Source organism: Eschrichtius robustus, chromosome 18 (assembly GCF_028021215.1).
Source record: "Eschrichtius robustus isolate mEscRob2 chromosome 18, mEscRob2.pri, whole genome shotgun sequence".
NCBI lineage: Eukaryota > Metazoa > Chordata > Mammalia > Artiodactyla > Eschrichtiidae > Eschrichtius > Eschrichtius robustus.
The window spans coordinates 66,352,430-66,375,305 of record NC_090841.1 but is presented as its reverse complement, the minus strand read 5'-3'; the positions used below and the strand labels follow the sequence as shown (position 1 = coordinate 66,375,305).

At 39.0% G+C, this 22,876-nt stretch overlaps 1 protein-coding gene across 1 annotated transcript in view; it reads left to right on the top strand.

The window, feature by feature from the left end:
• The first annotated feature begins 396 nt into the window (after positions 1–396).
• DCT (dopachrome tautomerase) overlaps positions 397–22,876 on the top strand; it is a 30,684-nt gene continuing 8,204 nt past the window's right edge. The window contains exons 1-6 of the mRNA XM_068526684.1: positions 397–691; positions 8,688–8,987; positions 11,554–11,654; positions 11,788–11,954; positions 14,090–14,269; positions 15,892–16,027. Coding sequence (XP_068382785.1) covers positions 397–691; positions 8,688–8,987; positions 11,554–11,654; positions 11,788–11,954; positions 14,090–14,269; positions 15,892–16,027 — 1,179 coding nt within the window. The remainder of the gene's footprint in view (positions 692–8,687; positions 8,988–11,553; positions 11,655–11,787; positions 11,955–14,089; positions 14,270–15,891; positions 16,028–22,876) is intronic.

The window sequence follows — 22,876 nt, the reverse complement described above, 5'->3', positions numbered from 1 at the left end:
AATAAGTAGTATGACTGAAGCGCTCCGTCAATTAACTCAATTAGACAAAGCCTGATTTCACGGGGGAAGGCGGTGAGAAGCGCTACCCTCATTAAATCTGGCCATTAGAGGTGCTTCTAATGGAATTAACTTTGTTTTAGTGGTCTGAGTCACAAAGTAGTCTGTGCATGTGCACGTACACACGTGCACACAGGCAGGTTCTGTAATTTTTGTGGGTCTTTTTTTCCAGAGGAGAGGAATAGAACGCGAAACAAAAATATACCCCCCAAACCGCAAATCCCCAAAGAAAAAAATCAAAAACTGGGTGAATGCTCAAGAGCTCAAGAGTGGAAGACGAGGAAGCAGGAGAGAGGCGAGGAGTGGAAGGCGAGAGACAGTCCTCCCGATTATAAAGCCATGAGCCCCCTTCGATGGGGGCTTCTGCTCGGCTGCCTGGGCTGCGCGCTCCCGCCGCGGGTGCGGGCGCAGTTCCCCCGCGTCTGCATGACGGTGGGCAGCCTGCAGGCCAAGGAGTGCTGCCCGCCGCTGGGCGCCGACACGGCCGACGTCTGCGGCTCTCGGGAGGGCCGCGGCCAGTGCGCGGAGGTGCAGACCGACACCAGGCCCTGGAGCGGTCCTTACGTCCTGCGCAACCAGGACGACCGAGAGCGGTGGCCACGGAAGTTCTTCGACCGGACGTGCAGGTGCACAGGTGAGGCGGGCGGGCGGACGTGCGCATGTGCCCAGGTGGGTGGGGCAGGCCCGCTGGGAAAGGAGCCCCTTCCAAGGAAGAGATGGGACTCTTGAGATGCTTAGACTAGGCTTTGAAAAGCAAACCAAGTTGGTCCATCGTAGGCAGGGAATTGAGTAAGGCTGATATCTTGGTATACTCTTCACACCCTTTGTATGTCTAGGTATGAACCCTAAATAAATATTCCGTGGGCCAAGCTTGGTTATAGGAACGCATGCCGACACACCATGGGCTTGTCTGTTGGAGGGGGAAGCTAAAGAGCCCAAGAGTCAGCTTTGAAACTCAGAGCAAGTCCTTTCAAGATGGATTCAGTGCCCTCTCCTTCTGAAATGGGTTTGCACTTGTTGAAGAGGGTGGTGGGTGAGGCGTGGCGTCTGGAAGACAGACGTTGAGGGTAGGTGTTCTGTAGTCCGAGTCTCAGCGTTCCTAATGATTTGAACAGGTCTCAAGCAGGATACGTCTTGCTCGTGAAGGTTATGACTGGGTTGTAATTTTGCCAGCATCGGAGAGATGTGGCATGACAGAGCTTTCTCCGCGAGCTGAAGAAGAGAGGCTGGTTATTAGATAAAAATGGCTTTTCTCACTCTTACCTGGGTTTGATGTGAGCGTTTCAAAATTTGCTCAGTGTCTCTCTTTTAGACCTTGGTCTCTCTTATTACCTGGTTCTTTGAAATCTCTGTGCACTTCTTAATCCTCCGGCACTTCTGAGCCATCTCAAATCCTCTTTAGCGGGCCTCCCCTCCAGTGTTCAGCAAACATGCACAGCAGTGATAACACTCAAAGCCTGGCAGGGCATGTGGAACACAAAAAACATAAGCCGTAACTTTAGCAAAGCCCTTGGAAACTGTTCTACAGTGTCTAGCTGCACAAGAGTTTTTTCCTTTTGAAATTATGTTTTTATTGATGTTCTTATATGATGCTGGAACATAGAAAAATACAGATAATTGAGCTATGTAAGGACATAAAAAGGTAAACTAAGGGAATGTACAAAGGGCTGTGATGTTGATGTAGGAATGATATCAGATTTTTTTAACTTAAATTCTGAAACTATTTTTTATACAGTGGATAAACAAGATGCTATTGTATAGCACAGGGAAATATATTCAATATTCTGTAATAAACCATAATGGAAAAGAAAAAAAATTCTGGCTTTATAATCATTTTGTAGTCATATTGTTAATTCTGTGATTCAAAGGAACTGTTTTGCCTTGGGGTATTATTGTGACAAAAAGTTTTTAATAGCATGTTGAATATATACTGTTCATTTTTTTCTAAGCTAGTTGAGCATTTGCTTCTGTAGACATTATCTTGTAGATTCTCATGGTTTTTCAGTCTAATGAGATGCAGCAGGTTTCATATTACTTGTGGGATTGGAAACCACACTACACAGTGACTTCTTTGTCCATGACTCAAAAATTCTTCTAGAAAACTTATTTCCAGGTCAATTAATGATAGAGTACCACAAGTTACAAAGGTTGGGAATCTCCATTTTATAGAATCCTGGGGGCAGAAGACATTAGGAACTCAGATATAACTGTTAACTCTCCTTATCACCATCTACTCTATATTTCTGACCTGACTAGCAAGTTTTTTAAAAAGTGGAGATGGAAGGAATCAAGGATGGCAGAATAGAAGAGATAATTGCAGTCTCCCTGTCCTGAGGGAATGGTTATAAATATTCCTCTAGAAGTGTCAGTAAATTAGGGTCACCGTGACCTAAGTTGTCTCCCTCCTCCAGGATTTGATCTGTCTAGACTCATTCAGGACCATAGCTCTTTCCATCCCAACTTTGGATGGCTCCACTCATGTTGGCTAGATGGTCTTTTTCTTTGAGCCTCAGGGTACCAGGCTAGGTCCTTAGTGACTGAGCTGGACAGCTATTTAGTATATATAATAATCATCGTGATGTGTCATATGCCTCAAAGCAAGACACATGTCTTTCAGTTTATTCTCCCTAAAGAGTGAGTTGCTTGCTTTCTTAGAGTAATTTCTTCATGATTTAGAAGGCAGTCTTCAGAAGTTAAACCTGATCTCTGGTAGCCTCAAAATTCTTTTGCAAATAGAATCACTGGGATTCTTCTGGTGTCACCCAAAATTTATTAATGAAGAAATGTATATTAGCAACCAGACTGTTGATGACCTTGAGCTTTGTTAATACAGTGGAAAGATAAACACACCATTCGTCTCTTGATGGACATTTAGGTTGTTTCCACGTCTTGGCCGTTCGGAATAATGCTGCAGTGAACACGCAGATGCCAATATCTTTTTGAGATCCTGATTGAAATTCTTTTGGTTAAATACTCAGATATGGGATTGCTGGATTATATGATAGTTTTATTTTTAATTTTTTGAAGAACCACCATACTGTTTTCCACAGCAGCCTCACCATTTTGCATTTCCACTATTTCCACTAATAGTGTGCGAGGGTTCCAGTTTCTCTGCATCCTCGCCAAGTAGTATGTATTTGCAACTTAATGCCATTCAGCCCTACAAAAGAAGGAAACCTTGCAGTATGCAACAACATGAATGAACCCGGAGGACGTTATAGTCAGGAAATAAATCGGTCACAGAAAGACAAATACTGAATAATCCCACTTATATGGCGCATCTAAAATAGTCAAATTCATAGAATCAAAGAATGGAATGGTGGTTACCAGGAGCTGGGAGGAAGAGGAAGTAGAGGGTTACTAATCAATAGGCATAAAGTTTCAGTTAAGCAACATGAATAAGTCCTAGAGTTCTGTACAACATTCTACCTAGAGTCAACAATAATGTATTGTACACTTAAATATGCTTTCAGAGGATAGACCTCGTGTTAGCTATTCTTATCACAATTTAAAAAAACACACACAAAAACCCATAGTCTCCACGATCTTGAAGTTGGTAAAAGATTTTAGCTCAATAAAAAGAAATAAATGCAAACTCTGAGGGGGAAAAAAACCCCTAAATTATGTGCTCAAATTCTCCAGAGAGAACTTCTTTATTCTCTGTGGGGATAAATTGAACCCCCAAAACTACTGAACTTAATTGTCAAAAAGTGGTAAGTTTCAGGAGACTTTGGCATTAACCGTTCACCTTCCAAGTCTCACCTGCCAGTTGGCATTCCTGAGCATAGGCCAGTTGGCATTCCTGAGCATAGACCAGCTGCAGCTGAGTCTTTGGATTTTTGAAAAATATGTGCACCAAATGGTTTATGAACAATTAGCCGAGAACTTCTTGTTTGTACAAGTGACTAAGTGCTCCCATTTTCCAATCTCTGAAATGGGGATAATGATGAAACCACATTTGTAAAATCCTTTTGAACTCTGTAGATGAAAGGCCTCATGTGAGTATAAAGTATTGTTATTAATATAATAGATCTCTAATTAAAAGGAATAGGCTATTTAGAGCTCCTTGTAAATTCACTAATTGGTGGTCTTTAAGCTTAATTAATCTTATAGCCTTTGGAGGTTGAGCTGATGCAGTTCATGTAGGAACGTGCATTGTTTGGTTGTTCTCATTCTCTTTCCATTTTTTCCCCAGTCCTAAGTAGGTATAAGACTTTGTCTTTTTAAATTTAATTTTTACTCAAGGACATACTCAGTGATAGACTGGTATCTAGGGATCCTTTCTTTTTTCTCTCTCCATTTCCCAGTGAGATAACGCAATCCTTTCTAAAAGGGCCCTTCATTTATATATCTATATATCTATATCTATATCTTGGCTGCTGCTATTGGTGGACTAATGGAAAAATTTAACTCATTAAGTTGATGTTAGGAAATACTAGGAAATCTAAATTAAAGAAATAAACATTTTGTGTGCTAGGTTTTTATGTTATTGCACTTTTCAGTTGTCTTCAGCATTTTAACAAATTCCTTAAATCAGGTTTAGAAGCTCAAATATGAAAGGGATCTGACTGCAGAGCTGTGGGATATATTTTCTCTGAGACATGCTGGAAAAGGGATTTTTTATCAAATACATTTATGGGTCATAGGTGAGCTCAAATTCACACAAATGCTTTCTTATTAGCGTTTCTACATTGCTTTTCAGGGGCAACTCTGGCTTCATGAGATGTCTTTGTTCAACATAGTTGTGAAGCATCTCTGGTCTTCTGAGTCAGAATTAATCATTTTGTCTTTTGTCATTCATGGTGTTTGGTTAATTCTTGTTTTCACTTTTCCCACAGTTAGACTTGTGTTGATATTTCGTTCCACCCATGTTCCTCGTCCCACTAGATGAAGGCACTGCGCCTTATATTTGTATTCTCTAGGGCTTAATGTCTTTTATTTAATTATTCTTGACTCCTTCATCAGCCACCCAACCAATGTTTATTTAGCGCCAATTATGTTAAGCCCTTCAGGTACAAAGGGGAAGAAACCCCAACATAATTTTTGATGTGTCCACAGTGTAGTGGATGAGTAAGACAGGTACGAAAACAAATACTTAGACCATACGACTTGATAAGTGGTAGCTGGTAAAACTAGTAATGGTAACACTTCATATAGAACTTACTATGTACCAATACTGCTCTATATTAACATGATTGCTTTCCATAAGAACCCGATGAAGTAGAACTCTTATTCCAATAGGACAGGCTTTGAGAGGTCAAGTCCAAAGTTACCACGTGTGGCAATTGCATGAATGTACATAAAGCTGTGGGTGCACAGAGCAGGGCATGATTAGTTTTGACCTCCTTTTAGGTATTAGGTGTTAATAAATTATTTGTTGAATAAATGAATGAGGGAGATAATTAGTTATTGGTAATTTTGTTTCTAACAACCACAAAGAATCATGGTAGAGAAAATGCAAAGATCTTAAAACTCATGGCCTAAGTTATGAATTACTCAATTTTAATAATGAGACCCCAAAATTCAAAGACAAGTTTTATGCCTTTAAATCTAGAAATGTATCGAATTTACCATTTTGAAATTTGTGTGTGCTATTTCTTAGCATTTTGGAGGAAGGAATTGCTCTCCTATTGTAGAGCTATAACTACACATTCACCTCCAGTCACCTGGCTGTAGGTAAACAGCTGGAAGTTTAGATATTTAGTATTCTTCACATGCATTTTGTTCAGTCGCTTCTCAAAAAATACTCTATTCCTATAGAAGCTGCCAAAGTAGGGGATACATTTTAATCAAAGATGTTTTAAAAATAGATATTATACAATTTTAGTAGGTACCCCAAGGGAAAATAAATAGATGCCAAGCTCCATGAAGCCTGAAGTACCTTGCGTAGTATTTGATACTGTAGTAGCTGTTGAGTAAATATTTGTTAAATAATTTATATTTACTAGCTTCACCCAAGTGATCAACATAAATTTTAATGTTTAATGCACACTATTCAAGAACTTGATTTTCAGTCTTGGGACTAGTAGAATTTTCCCTTTTAAGTATTTTTTTTAAACTTATGTTCTCATTTGGTGTTGAAATAGGAAAATACAAATAAGCTGTGTAAGAGTAGGTAGAATATTTTGTATGTTACAAAGAGCATAGAACACAAATTAAAAAAAAAAATTCTTCCTACTTATGATATTTTTAAGGACATTTTCTTTAACCATCAAAAAATCCATTGGGTTAATAGAGAAGGAGGCCTGTGCATTTTCTTTACGTAGGACACATGCTAATCATTTTGTTTTCATGTTATTGGAAAATTTTCTTTTCCTTTAGAGATCCAAATAACCCTCTCTTTACTATGGTCATAGTATGTTTTACTTGCATCTATTTTGGTACTTATAGTTTATCAAAATTATTTGCAGGGCCTGCTTTTCCTTCTAATTCACAAGGGAGAGAAAGGAAGAAGAAAACTGAGGCTTATTGAATCATCTACTACATGCTTTATACTCCTTGTTTTTTAATTAAAAAACTTAAATTTCAGCTTTATTGACATATAATTGATAAATAAAATAGTAAGATATTTAAAGTGTCCATCGTGGTGATTTGGCTTTATGCTTCTTTCATTCATTAAAGAAATATTCATTTGCACAAGGCCAAGCGTAGGCCTAGGCAGCAGGATAACTGCCTTCCAGTTGCCTGTAGCTGAGACCAGTAGATGTCTACAGTTGGCATGATTAATTCAGTGAAAAAGGACATATGAGGTGTCATAGGAGCACAGCATGGGATCATCACCCTGGTGTGTGGGATTGGGAATGACCTTGTAGAGAGCGCATCGTGAAGCTTAAAGGTGGAATAGGTAACCCATGCAAAGAGGAATGTAGGGAGACTGTGAGGGAAAAGTGTTCTAGACAGAAGGAAGAGCAAGTAAAAAGATCTGGGAGGAGGGGGAGGAAGAGAAGGAAGGGAGATTGTCACTCACGTTAAGTGCTTTACATAACCCCTCTCATCCCCTAGGAGATAAAGAGTTATTATCCCCTTTTGTTTCAACATTTCACGCCAATAATATTTAAATGTTTATTCTAACTTATTACCACCTAAGGAATGAGGTGCTGGTCATACCAAAAGCAATAATCAAGGCTAAAAAGGGAAAAGTCAAGCTAAGATAATTTTAACTTTAGATGCTAATCAGAAAGATGCCTAGAGCTTGGTATGACTAGTACTCAGTCCCTGGGGTGATAACAAGCAAAGCAGAGCCGTTTTGTTTGCGCTTCCTGACACCATGGCAGCTAATTCACCTGCCAGCCTCCATTGATTTTGTCTTAACTCTGTCTCCTTTGTGAAATAAACCAGCTTTTTAAATGTTGGATTTCACCTAAATTCCTGGAAATCAGCTTATTTATTTTGGTTCCACCTTTAGCTTGGTGTATATTCTCTTCCTTCTCTAAATCAATGACCTATTTTGCATCAGCCCTTCTGTATGTGCTTCCGGGGAGGGGGGCCCAGCAGTGATGACATCCAAGGCTGCAGCTCAACCCCAGGAAGGGACACCCGGCATGACCTGTGAGAGGCAGGGAACGTGGAAGGCAGCAGTGTCTTAGTTTGCTAGGGCTTCCATAACAAAGGACCACGGACTGGGTGACCCACAGAAACTTATTTCCTCACAGTTCTGGAGGCCTGAAGTCCCAGAACAAGGTGCCGGCAGCTGGGATTCTTCTGAGGCCTCTCTTGCTGGCTTGTTGATGGTGTCTTCTCCCTGTCTTCACATCATCTTCCCTCGGTAACTGTGTCCAAATTTCCTTTTCTTATGAGGGCACCAGTCATGTTGGATTAGCCAATGATCATTCCCCCCAGTGACTTCATTTTAACTTACTTTTTTAAAGACCCTCTCTCCAAAGATAGTCATATACTGAGGTACTGGGGGTTAGGACTTCAGCATATGAATTTTGTGGGGACTCAGTTCAGCTCATAACAGCATGGAATTCATTTCCTGTCCTATTTCTTTGCTGGGAATATTTCTAGGAACTCTCCAGTGTTCAGTCCACTTGGAGAGACAAACATTTCAAGAGGAGGGTAAGGAAAGGCAATTGATCTTCTCTTCTGTTCTACCCCAGAAATGTCTTCCAAACTACATAAACTTCTTTTTCCATCTTTCCCTTAATTTTTATTTTTTATTTATTTATTTATTTATTTATTTATTTATTTATTTATTTATTTATTTTACATATGATACATGTATTTATTGTACCTACTAGGTGTGTTCTCTTTGGGAAGTACAAAGCTCTTTGAGACATAGGTTGTTCATTTTTTTGTTTTCCCGCAAATACTGTGACCTTTTGAGCAGGAAGGTCTATATTTTACTAACATCTAGAACCAGCAGCTAACACGGTGTCTAAGATGTAGTCAATAAATATGAAATAGATAAATGAACACATTTTTAAGGAAGGGCCAGGACATGAACGAATAGAAATTTTTCATTTTCAGTCACAAAGCAACAACAGACATAAAAATGATCCAGACAACAAGTGCTATGGTCATTCAAAGAAGGCATAGAATAGATACAACAAGGATCTCCTCTGTGGCACAGGGAACTATACTCAATATTTCGTAATAACTTATATCCCTTATTTTTTAAAATGTACTAGGAAACTTCGCCGGCTATAACTGTGGAGACTGCAAGTTTGGCTGGACTGGCCCCAACTGCGATCGGAAGAAACCCCTGGTTGTCCGGCAGAATATCCACTCCTTGACCCCTCAGGAGCGGGAGCAGTTCTTGGGCTCCTTAGACCTCGCAAAGAACACGCCACATCCCGACTACGTGATCACCACACAACACTGGCTAGGCCTGCTCGGGACCAACGGGACCCAGCCACAGATCGCCAACTGCAGCATTTATGATTTCTTTGTGTGGCTCCATTATTATTCCGTTAGAGATACATTATTAGGTGAGGCTTTTTTTCCCCTGAGTTTAAGGTATTTTATTATAGGTTTGGGATTGGGGATGGGTGGGTGGGTGGCAAGTACTTTCAGGCAAGTTAATTGACAAGAGAAAAACCTCTCAAGGAATCAAGGAGGAATTAGGTTTATGAAAGTCATTGAATTATCAGATGCTGCCCGATGTTAGAATGCAGTGGTTTCTCCCTGGACGTTGGCTGCGGACATTTGAAAATGTTCTCTCCTATAGTTTGTGTTTTTGGTTCAGGGTCTAAACTCTTCTCTCCGAAGCTATTCATCCTCAAAGGCAAGAGTTGGTGAAGTGGAGGCAAATTCCTTTTGATTCCAGAAGAAAACATTTCTAAATCTGACCATGGAAGCCTTCTCTGACCTGTTCTTCAAATTAGAGGAATTAACTGAACATGTGCTAAAAGCACGTGAAGCTTCTTTGTGCAGAATTAGAGTATTGGTATTGGAAGTGTGTATCGCACTAAACTCACATGTATTAGTTGTGAGACTTTCAGGTCATCACTCGTGGTGCCCATGCACTGCTGTAACTCCCAGGGTTTTTGGACTTGAATTGTCAAGGAAAAGCATGAGCTGAGCCACAGCAATGAAGCTTGGCTTAGCCCTTTGAACCACAGTTAGGTTGGATGCTTGAGAAAATGGCACCCTGCTCTTCCAGATCCTAAAAACTGGGGCCTGGGATGGGATCTGTCTGTTAGGAACGTCATGAATCTGGTACATCAAACTTTATCCTCTGTTATCTTCAGTCAGGGGAAAGCCATAGCCACCAGTTAGCTCCAGGAGGGCTGGAGTCCCGTCCAGATTCTGCTCAGTGCTCTCCTGAACTTTTGCTCTATTTGCAATTATCCCCACTCCTGGGGCTTCTCTTTGGGGTCAGGGTGAATGAAGATACAGAGCTCACTTTGAATAGTAAGATTCTCATTTGAAATCATCTGTCCTTGTGTTTATCACTCGCTCCCCCTCACTTGATTCCCCCTCGTCATTTTGTTTTGAGAACTTTAAACTCTGTTTTGCATTAAAACATTTACAAAGGGCTGCGTAGCCAACATCAGTGACAGCAGCTTTTTCCCCCTCGGTGTCTTTTTAAAACCTGCCTCATAGGTAAGCATCTGCCTTTCTTTATCGGTAGATACGGACGCTCTTCTGGCTATAAACCTTTGTAGTTTTCCTGTCATCACTCTGAGGAATTTTTGCTTTATGAGAGAGTAGTCTCTCGAGAGGAAAAGAAAACTATAGTTTCTGGTTGCATCTAGGAATTAAATTTATATTCATTTCTGTTCATCTCTCTGAAGTTATCATGGGTACTTTGAAAAACAACTGAAAGTTAGCTGAAGTTTCTACATAACCATCAAAAGCTGTTATGAGAGGGAGAAGAAGGATGGAACAGGCAGTAAGGAGGTCATTAAATCTCCCAAAGCTTTTCACTAAAATTGGCAGTTCCAGAGGCCAGCCAAATTGGTTGGAATGTATTTTTCTCTCTTCTGGCCTCGGCGACCATGCTTGTCCGCTAATAGTTATAACTGATTGATGGCTGGGGCAGAATCCGTGGAAGTGCCTTTTGGTTACGTAAATGCTGAATTTGGACTAAGTGCAGTTGAATTTGCTTTATTATTCATTAATCCCTCCCTATAAATACATGCTTTTGTGAGGAATAGGTTAGAAAATGTCTTTTAGAAATATATTTCATTTAGGTCTTGATCTATTTTGGGGGATACTCATTCTATCTTCATGAAACATTGCTTAAAAATTAAATTTATAACAGGAGCTCTTAAGATGACCTGAATTTCTCTGGATCTCTGCTGCCAATCAAACTTTCGAGAGATGAAGGAGAACTTATCCTAAAACTGCTAGTTGCTGCTGAGATTGTTTTGTTGATGTTGCTTTCAGAGAGATAAATGACAAAAACAGTTGTTTTCCCTTATGGTTACCAAAGGGGAAAGGGGGGGATAAATTAGGAATTTGGGATTAACAGATACACACTACTATATATAAAATAGATAAAGGGCTTCCCTGGTGGTGCAGTGGTTAAGAATCCTCCTGCCAATGCAGGGGACACATGTTCGAGCCCTGGTCCGGGAAGATCCCACATGCCGCGGAGCAACTAAGCCCGTGCGCCACAACTACTGAGGCCCACGCGCCTAGAGCCCGTGCCCTGCAACAAGAGAAGCCACTGCAAAGAAGCCACTGCAAAGCTCACGTACCGCAACGAAGAGTAACCCCTGCTCGCTGCAACTGGAGAAAGCCCGTGCGCAGCAACGAAGACCCAACGCAGCCAAAAATAAATAAATAAATAAATTTATTTTAAAGAATAGATAAAGAACAAGGGCCTACTGTATAACACACATATATATATATAAACTGAATCACTTTGCTGTACACCTGAAACATTATAAATCAACTATACTTCAATAAAAAAAATAATTAATTTTAAAAAGTTGTTTTCCGACTAAAACATCACGGACTTATTGGCTCTGCAGCACCTCCCAGGTAACATTTAACATTTAAAAACATCTATTCTGTGACCCCTAATATGTTTCCCAATTGTTTTAGGACCAGGGCGCCCATACAAGGCCATAGATTTCTCACACCAAGGCCCTGCCTTCGTTACCTGGCACCGCTACCATTTGTTGTGGCTGGAAAAAGATCTCCAGGTTGGTCCAAACATTAGTTTCTATTAATTTTGTTATGTATTTGGTCAAGACCCATATCAGTCTTTGCTTTATACATTTTCTTGTTGTTATCTGATGACATGAATTAAATGACTGGTCATGCCCTTTTTTTTAGCGCCTCAATGGCAATGAGTCCTTTGCTTTGCCCTACTGGAACTTTGCCACCGGGAGGAACGAGTGTGACGTGTGTACAGACCAGCTGCTTGGGGCTGCAAGACAAGATGATCCGACTCTGATTAGTCAGAACTCCAGATTCTCCAGCTGGGAAATTGTCTGTGATAGGTAAATCGCATGTGTACCTGCAGCGGAAATCCAGAGACTGTGTTTTCTTATGTCTGAGAGATGGAGAATAACTTTACAATTCTGTTTCGAATGCATGTTGGATTCTGTTTACATGTTTCTGAACATTATGTTCCTGAGGGAGGTGGGATTTTAAAAAACCCTGAGCCCTGTAATAAAAAAAAAATTAGAGGTATGGAAATCACACTTGTGAATTGAGTATGCTTGGTTATCACTTTGAGATCAACTGTCTTAAAATGAGAAGTAGTTCCTGTATTCAGGCAACATGTCTTAAGCACCGATCATATTCTAAGCAGTTTAATAGTGTTGGGAATACAAGGATGAATAAAATATAGCTTCCCTTCGGAATATCATTTTATACTTACAAAGGTAGAAGGCTGGTAAACAAATTACAATATAACATGAGAAGTATTTTAATAGGTGTATGTCCAAAGCCAAGAAGAGAATCAGTGACAGTCTTTAAGAGGTAGAGACACGAGTATCCTGAGACTTCAAGGAGGCACAGACCTCTCAACCAGAGGCAGGGGAGGGTTGTGTGTCCTAGATGGAGGGAACATCATGTATGAAGTTAGAAAAGTCCCTAGAGGCAGTCTGAGATGGCTGGACCATGGGGTGCTGGGGAGATGAGGGCAACAGGAAATGGGGTGGTGAGACGAATCTCTAAAGTGCTAAAATCGGGTCATGTGCATCTGGTGTAGAAACTTTTTTCTACCGTAAGTGACACCAACAAATGTTTGTTATTTGAAAAAAAAGAAAGTACTAAAGAACACACAAGCAGCCCATACCCCACAGAGAATTCTGTCCTCAGTGATTCCTTGAATTTGTTTCTCTTTCCTGGCACACATCTCAGGAAAAGATTCCCCAAGAAGCTCTTCTGTCTTCCTATATTCATTTGTTTCCTCCACGATCCTTCTGTTTTGAACTCCACTATACTAGCACCCTTGCCCTTTGTCTTTCGACCGCTCCATGGCACAGGGCTTCGTCGTCCGCACCCCAGGCTGGGCATGCGCATGTTTTCGGGAGTCTAGGTCTAGCTCACCGTGATCCCATCTTCTACATCCTAAGCTTTTCCTACAGCCCTCCAGGCAGTGCTCATAGGGATGTAGTAAGTGCTTTGTACATGACTTAACGTCATTCCATAAGGGCACCATTTCTCATAGTGCCTTGGGCTATTAATAGGTGGTATGTGAAAAGAGATTCCTCTGATCAAATAAATATAGGGAATGCTGAGTTAAAAGGGTTTTTTAAATTTTAGAATGTCTCAGAGCCTTTCATAAGTAACTGTGTTCTTATTTTTCAAGAGGGGCTTAAACTTATCTGACCCTGACACCCTTATTTCACAGACCATCTCACTGGAACACACTTGGGAAAGGCTGCTTTGGAGGCTGTTTTTTGCCTAGTTTTTAGGTACTGGTGTCTTTCATCCTCACGTGTGTGCTGATTCTGTTCTCACACACCCAGTGTGACCCCCTCACCCATTAAAATGCACACAGAAACATCTTTAAAATTTTATCTCTACCAAATGAAATACTGTTCTGATGGTGGAATTCCAGGCCCCAACAGGCATGTAGGATATAATCTTATGGGCACGGGACCTTCTCAGCATCCACGTTTACCAATTAACCATCCCTACTGCCTTAGAACATTTTCTAATACAGCGTTTCTCCTAATACCTCTCCTCCATATAGTTTCATGTGTTTTCACTCTGACCACCTTCATTTGCCTTCAGTTTGCCTGAAATGCTTTCCTAGCTTTACTTCTGCCAAAACTGGCTTAGCTCAATATTAATACAGTCTACCCTGGTCTCTCCTCAGTTACTCAAGATTCAGATGCACATAATAGGAGTCACCGTCTTGCCTAGTAAACCCTCTTACTGTCTTTCCAATGGAATGGTAATTTTTCTTCATTATTTATGTGTTGATTCATATTTCCTGCATCTATGTTTTTGAAAATCCTTAATCCATAATTGCTTTTGGAAGCAGTACTTTTACCACATATTTTTGACCCTTGTAAGGTAACTGTAGTAAAATTTTACCACGACTATAACCTTGATTGGTTTGCTGGGCTCAAAGTTATGATACTATCCGTATTATTTCTAATCTCCTTACACACCTTAGCTTGGATGACTACAACCGCCGGGTCACCCTGTGTAATGGAACCTATGAAGGTTTGTTGAGAAGAAATCAAGTGGGAAGAAGCAGTGAGAAATTGCCAACTTTAAAAGACATACAAGATTGCCTGTCTCTCAAGAAGTTTGACAATCCTCCTTTCTTCCAGAACTCTACCTTTAGCTTCAGGTTGGTGCTCTGAGCTCTGCGACCCTGGCATTTTATAATACTTTTAGATTTTCACGCCTGTGGTTGTAATGAACTGGAAGGAAATCCAGGTGTTGGGAGACATCAAAGCTCAGTAATAGGGAAGCACTTGGTAAAAGAGGGTAACAGGGCATCAGTGTCAAGAAAGTCACCATCCCCCTGCTATCATTAATAGCGTAGTTTGAGTATCTTCTAACTCAGCCATTCAAAACCACCTTTTGTATTTCTAATTTCTGTACACATATAAGTACAGTCTTCAGAACCAAGGCACCTCACTAAATAGAGTATTTTTGAAATATTTGCTCATGTTTTTTCTTTTTCTTTTCTCCCTTAAAAAAATTCTACAACCATAGACCTTAATATTGGGGTCTGAGATCTCAGAGGAGTATTACAGATTAAATGCAACTCAGATTACAGCACAGCAATGACATTACAATACTTGAAATTTAAAGGCCAACTAATAATTTTCTCCCTCTAAAAAGACAGTAAGCATTATGAGAAATATGTATGGCTATAAATAAGATTTTAAACAAACATCTTTGAAGCTCCAAAAAAGAATGGCAGATAGACTCATGGTCTTCTCCCAAACTGAATTCTCTCTCTCAACCGTGTGTAAATTAAACAACTGGCGTGTTATTTGGGGCCAGGGGCAGGGTGGGCTGAACTTACTGCAGAGGTTGTGCCAAGTGTAGCAGAGCCCGTGCCAAGTGTAGCAGAGCCCAGGGTCTGTGCTGGGGTTGGACACATCCCTCAGAATAGTGTCAAAGGTGAGGTGAAGGGTGACCTTTACCTTGAAAAGGAGCATGCATTAGTTTTTCATTGTGATACAAGTGCAGTCGACACAGATTGCATTCCATATAGATTTTAGTTAAGCGAGTGGTTTTCAAAGTGTGGTGGCCAGACCATCATAATTGGCATCACCTGGGAGTCAGGTAGAAAGAACCACAGATTGTTAGGACCCAGCCTGTACCTACTGAATCAGAAACTCTGAAAGTGGGGCATGAAATATGTATTTTTATTTTCCAGTGATTCTGATGTATGCTTAAATTTGAGGATCACTGAATTAGGGTATGGACAATTAAAATTTCCTGAAAATCAGGAGGGGAAAAAAGAGAAAGATAAGGGGAATTTGGGGATACGTTTAGAATGCTGAATGTGTTACAGTCAAACAGCAGATCTATTTAGTGGAGAAATAGGAATATAAGATTATATGTTAATTCAAAAAAAAATTTATTGATCTCAGACCATGTGCTGGGCATGGTACTGAGACCTGGAAATACAAATTTGAAGAAACCACAGTCTCTGTCCTCTAGGAGTTCATATGTGGCATGGGAGACAGATATGACGGTAAATAATTGTCATACAGTACACAAAAGATATAGACTCCAACCGAGCAGGTGTGGAAGTAGCATGGATTAGGAGTTCCCTTCTCTTTAGAAGATCTCATTAAAGGTTGTCGCTAATTCTTAGCTATTTAGCTACAACAGAGCTTCCCATTTCCCGACACAATCTCAAAATAGAAGACTATTATCTAGGCTGGAAACAATACAAAGAGACCTTTATCAATTGATGACTCTTGTCGCTGACATACCGATTTCTCTCAGGAATGCCCTGGAGGGATTTGATAAAGCAGACGGGACCCTGGACTCTCAAGTGATGAACCTTCATAATTTGGTCCATTCCTTCCTGAACGGGACAAATGCTTTGCCACATTCTGCTGCCAATGATCCTGTTTTTGTGGTATGTTCAGAGACTCAGAAGAGATGAAACATCTTCTAGATAATGTGTTGGATTTACGTGCTTTACAACAAGATTAAGGTTTGGCGTGTGTTTTATTCTCTGTGTGAATGGGATGTATGCATATGGAAGTTAATTTAAATCTACAGCATAGGGGTGGTTAGATAGCATTTGAAGTTCCCTCATCAGAAACCTGTACTTTAGAGATGGTTAGCTTTGGAATGACCCTAGATGGGAGTTTACAGTCCAGAGGTGGATTCATAAATTAGCATAATAATATTATAAATTATACCATAATTTAGCATAACGTATTGTACATTAGCATAATGATGAGTGATTTTTCATTGGTGGGATGAGTGGTGTTGAAGGTAAGTGATGGGCTGGAAGTACTGTGCAGGTACTGTGACCCTTGCATGATGCCCAGGTACCTGAGGTCCAAAGCTCTGTTTGGTGTTTGGTCCTGGCTTCCCTCACTTCACAAAGGATTCTGGCTAAAAATGAGCTGCTTTTGCCGTCAGAATATCAGAAATGTGGACTATTGGTCCCAACTTCTAACAAGGTGGGGGCTTGTCTGTGAGTCCTCCATTGCCATCTTTGTTCTTCTGTAGGATGATCCTTGTTCCCTGGCTCTAACTTGATATCTCACAGCACTTTTCAGGCTATCATTTCAGCCATCAGATTATGCCAAGCATTTTGATGTCTACCTCCTCTGCTATCTATCGACACATCTATTGACACCATATGTCTCTAAATAAGTTTTTATTAAAACACACATTTTAAACTATATAATCTGTACATACAACTCATATTCATAAGAAAAAATGTCACTCCTACCCAGTACTCCAAAATATTATGAGTAGAACAGCAGAATCCTCTGACAAATTGAGGATTAAACCCAGACCTTTCACTCCTACCAAAGGTAATAATGGTGATGGTAGTAATTTTTTTTTTAGAACATCTTTATTGGGGTATAATTGCTTTACAATGGTGTGTTAGTTTCTGCCTTATAACAAAGTGAATCAGCTGTACATATACATATATCCCTATATCTCCTCCCTCTTGCGTCTCCCTCCCTCCCACCCTATCCCACCCCTCTAGGTGGTCACAAAGCACTGAGCTGATCTCCCTGTGCTATGCGGCTGCTTCCCACTAGCTATCTATTTTACATTTGGTAGTGTATATATGTCCATGCCACTCTTTCACTTCGTCCCAGCTTACCCTTCCCCCTCCCCGTGTCCTCAAGTCCATTCTCTACGTCTGAGTCTTTATTCCTGTACTGCCCCTAGGTTCTTCAGAACCACTTTATTTTTTTTAGATTCCATATATATGTGTTAGCATACAGTATTTGTTTTTCTCTTTCTGACTTACTTCACTCTGTATGACAGACTCTAGGTCCATCCACCTCACTACAAATAACTCAATTTCGTTTCTTTTTATGGCTGAGTAATATTCCATTGTATATATGTGCCACATCTTCTTTATCCATTCATCGGTCAATGGACACTTAGGTTGCTTCCATGTCCTGGCTATTGTAAATAGAGCTGCAATGAACATTGTGGTACATGACTCTTTTTGAATTACGGTTTTCTCAGGGTATGTGCCGAGTAGTGGGATTGCAGGGTCATATGGTAGTTCTATTTTTAGTTTTTTAAGGAACCTCCATACTGTTCTCCATAGTGGCTGTATCAATTTACATTCCCACCAACAGTGCAAGAGGGTTCCCTTTTCTCCACACCCTCTCCAGCATTTATTGTTTGTAGATTTTTTGATGATGGCCATTCTGACTTGTGTGAGGTGATACCTCATTGTAGTTTTGATTTGCATTTCTGTAGTTGCTAGTAATTTGATTTTCAATCCTAAGGCTCAAGGATTGCCAAATCTGATGTCCTTATTTTGAGGAAATCCACTAAGTGTGCAGGGCTTGACAACATTTTTCTGTCAATGGCCAGATAGCACGTGTTTTAAGCTTTGCAGGCCAGATGATCTCTGTTGCAGCTATGCAACCCTGCCACTGTAACATGAAATCAGCCATAGACAATACATGAACAAATGAGTGTATTACTCAAAGACTGGGTTTCAGTCTCTTGGCAGACATTGAGCCAAAAGACACAACCAAGCCAAAGATTGATCCGGAGAAGGAAGGATTTATTGCTTGCAGCAAGTAAGGAGAACACTGGGGATATTTCCCAAAGCAGTGTCTCTGAGAACAGCAAAATTGGGGAAGTTTAAGCTAAGGGTACATGAATATTCTTGAAGGGGCTTGTGCAGAGGAGATTCAGCATAGAACTGAGGCAAAGGTCGACAGAGTCCAAGCTTTAGTTGATTGAAGTCACAAGTCAGAAAAGGTTAACATCATCATCCTAGGTTCCACTGATCGGGTGGTTGAGCGCTAGAGGGGGGTTTAGATTCTTCAGAACAGCTCAAGAAAGTGCTTCAGGCTAATCTTTACCATTGAAACGGAACTGAGAGTTTTTACAACTAATTTGTTGTCTTTGCTATAGTTACTTCTCTTGCCTGATAACAGTCAGTTGGTTCTTTTGTTTCCTTAAAATTGTTATTTCTGAGGCCTGTTCAAGGGCAAGCATTGAGGACAGGGTTAGATCACAAAATGGCTTAGGCTTAAAATGGCCTCTCTTATGTCAAAAAGCTATATCTGGTTCTTTTCCACCAGGGACCCCCCCTCCCCTCTCTGCCTACAAGTGTGGGTGTTCTAATAAAACTTTATTTATAAGAACAGGCTGCGAGCCCTATTTACCCAGCAGGCTTTAGTTTGCCAACCCCAGCTTGAAGGGATCAGGGTCTTCTCTGCAGTACAGATGTCTCTTTAGTCATCTTTCTCTTCCTGCTCTAGTTAGAAGCCCACATTATGACTTTACGGACGAGGAATTCCATGACTTACATGTAGTTCAAAGACACTAGTTGTTTAATTGTCCTTGTCTTCATTACTTTTAATACCTTTAATATTTAAAATTTTGTTTTCTTTGGTATAAGTTATGTATATATAAATAGACAAAAAGCCATAGCCCTTCTGTGAAGGCACAGAAGGAGTAATGTTTTGGCACCAGTTCCAGAACTCACAGTTACTTTAGGCTGTTTACAAAGAGTTTCATGTTGAAGCCAATTCAGCTTCAATAATACTGAAAGCCAGGTTAAAGCACTTAAGTTAACAGAGTTATAGCTTCTGGAATTTCAAACTCATGAGTCAATTTATGCAAAAACATTGCATATAACATTTATTAAATTTATTTTTCTGAAATCTCTTCAAGCAAGAGAAGTACAAAGTTGTATGTGATTGCAATAATGAGTATAAGAAGGTATAATGCTAAAATGCAGGAAAAACTCTGAACCAATCTCTGAAATTCTAATTTTAAGGTAATTGAAGGAAATGCACACATTTATCATGGAAAATAAGATTAGGTCACAGGAACGCTAAGTAGTTCTGTTTTCAATATTAAATGTAGATATAACCTAGAAAAGAAAAAAAAGAGGGAAACCAATAGACTATAAAGTTAAGTAGTTAACTGCCACAAAAGAAACTATGTTAGAGACTAGTAACTTTCTTCCCAATTCCTAAAGATAATATTCTTAAAGTGTATTTGGATATTATCCTCCTAGAAAGTTACATTTGGCAAGTTGTAATTCTTTCAATTCCACAGTAGCTAGGGGATTCATAGGTTGCATGGTTAGTACTCACTGAATAGCTCATGTGTCTATTCTTCACCTTATATGCTGAAATTCTAAATGGAATTAAGACATACCAGCAGCCTTATTGCCATTTGTATTTCTTTCTTTCTTTTTTTATTAAGCTATAGTCAATTTATTTACATATAATATTGTGTATATTATATATGTAACTGAATCACTTTACTTCACACCTGAAACTAACACAATATTGTATGTATATGTATATATATTCTTTTTCAGATTCTTTTCCATTATAGTTATTATAGGTTATTAGATTATTACAAGATGTTGAATATAGTTCCCTGTGGTATACAGTAAAACCTTGTTGTTTATTTGTATTTCTTAACAATGACAATCATTTGGATAAGAAAGGAATTTAAGAATATAAAGCTAGAAAAGAGAAAATGAGTTTCTAAAAACAAAGATCTAATGGATTACACTAAGTTAAGCCTGTAAGACCTTATCTGACTCTACTTTTCTAGGCTGCAATAAAATTACTAAAATTAATAGGTCATAGTAGCAAATATAAAATACTTCTGAGTTAGTATGAGTTCAGTTGAAATTTTCCAAAAGAAGTATATAGGACATTGCTTTTCTCCCATCAAGAGCAAAGCACTTAAAAATGGGTCTATTATATTTATCTTTCTTAAAAAGTCATAGAGTAATATCTTGAGTAATTAAAATAACATTGTTTTATGTCAATTTGAAATGTATTAATGGTTTAATGATTTATAATTGCAGAAATATTGGCAAAAAAGTTTTTAGATGTCCATAATTTCATTTCAATATTTCTGCTTATTTTGTTTCATATTCTTATATGTTTATACAGTTGCCAATATAATGCACACAGTTTTAGGTTGTTACATAGTTTCCTAAATTTTTTAATTAAGAAAATTTATAACATTATAAGAGGTTCAAATGTAAAAGGCACAAAATGAAGTCCCTGTGTCAATACCATCTCTCAGCTATCCATTCCCATTTTTCCCTATTCTTCCAGATATATTTTATAGATATACAAGCACACATATTTATGTATAATATTTCTCTTTTTTATACAGATGGCAGCATACTATAGACACTTTTGTGACTTTGTTTTACTCTTTCGTTTGTTTGTTTGTTTTACCTATTCTAAACACTTTTTTTTTTAAAGGCCGCATGGTATTCTATAGCATGAATTTTTCCTGAAATTGGTCTCCTACTGATGGATGTTTAGGTGGTTTCTAATCTTTTGCTTTACAAACAATACAGCAATAAATGAACATGTAGGATAAGTCAAGAGGATAGAATCATGGGCTCAGAAGTTAAATAAACGCATTTGAAATTTTGATAGATGTTGCCAAATTGCCCTCTGGGAGGTTGAATGATTTTTTTCTCTGACAAGCTATGTAGCAGAGGGACAATTCCCCCACTCTTTCTCATTAATATGGTATGTTATTACACTTTTTCATCTTTGCCAATCTGATAAGTGAAAATATTTCAGTGAATTTAATTTTCATTTCTTTTCTTCTAAGTGAAGTTCAACATCTTTTCACATATTTAAAGAACCATTTGCATTTCCTTCTCTGTGATCTGTCTGTTCATGTAGGATAATGACTTCTGGGAAGAGCAAAAAAACTAAAGGTTCTTAAGAGAATTAGTTAAATGATTTATTCTCTATGTAAGTTAGTAACAAATACAGCATCCTCTTTTGATATTTTATTTTTCTTGGAAACCTAATACTCTGTTCATATAAAGATGTATTTTCTAGATTTCACTAGCTTAAGGGAAGCTAATGTGATCATTGATACAATATCCAATCTCCGGAACAGTGGTTAGGTTCTTTAGTGGTTAGTACTTAGTTGATGTGCAATAAATTATTGAGCATCTATTAATGTGTCCCTACACTAGATGCCATGCAAACATAATCCTTTAAGTTCACAAACTGTGTCTGGTAAACAACTCTCCTCGTTTTAAATATGGGGAAAATAAAGTTCAGAGAGGCTAAGAGGTGAGTACAACATCAGATGAACTAGTAAGTGGCTGAGCAGAGATTATAAGAAAAGTTTTCTCCTCAAACATTTCCTCACGTGGAGTCTTCCAGCTACAATTTCGCCTCTTGTCAGTTTAGACAATTCTAATTTGATAACTTCACAGTTGCTTTCATTATAGCTGAGGACACATTGTCCTGTTAGATCATGTTGATAGGAATTAACACTAATTGGTGAGGCAGGTCTGAATAATTTCCCTTGACTTTTGAAAAGATAGGGCATTGGTTTTGTCATGAGTAAGGATTCGTGACTTTAAAATGCCACATTTACTTATTTAGTATATGTATTTTGAAATAACTGAGATGATAGACAGCCACTGATTCCTGAGTAGCGTAACATCTTGGTGAATTTTACAAGAGCTCAGGTGCCAGAAAGGGTGGCTGGTCACCTGCCTGGGCAGGAGCTCCCAGGGTGGCAGGGTTTCTATAGGCTCAGTCTGGGTGGTTTTATTTTATTTTATTTTATTTTTAATAATTGAAAAGCTCTAATAATATTGAATTAGGTACCAGAAATACTCTTGACTGAAGTGTGTATCACATTCTATTGTGATATACTCTTATTTACTCTTTTTTTGATTGAGGTATAGTTGATGTACAATATTATATAAGTTACAGGTGTACAATATAGTGATTCACAATTTTTAAAGGTTATATTTCGCTTATAGCTATTTTAAAACATTGGCTATATTCCCTGTGCTGTACAATATATCCTTGTGGCTGATTTTATACACAATAATTTGTAGGGATGGTTTGATTTTTAACTTGCACATGCTAAATGGCTAAATGGAGCTGAAGGGGTTCTTTTTCAACTCTAGACTTTATAAGGATAAACACCTACTGTACTGAGAAGAACTAAACTTGTAACTAAGGGATGAACTATATACGCTTCATTATTGATGAATTAAGTAGTATAACAGCAAACCATAATTTATATACAAATCTAAGATGGTTCTAGCATTCATTTGAGTTCCTCTCTCCTAGAGCTTTGGTGGTACCTTAGTCTTGAATGGCCTGGGAGTATCTCAGTTCTTCTCTAGAATCTCTTCTAACATCACCCTGGGCCTCTCTTTTCAACCTGTATTGTCTGCCTATGATGTATGCAGTTCAGCATACATCGCATCTTTTAAATTGGCATACTAATA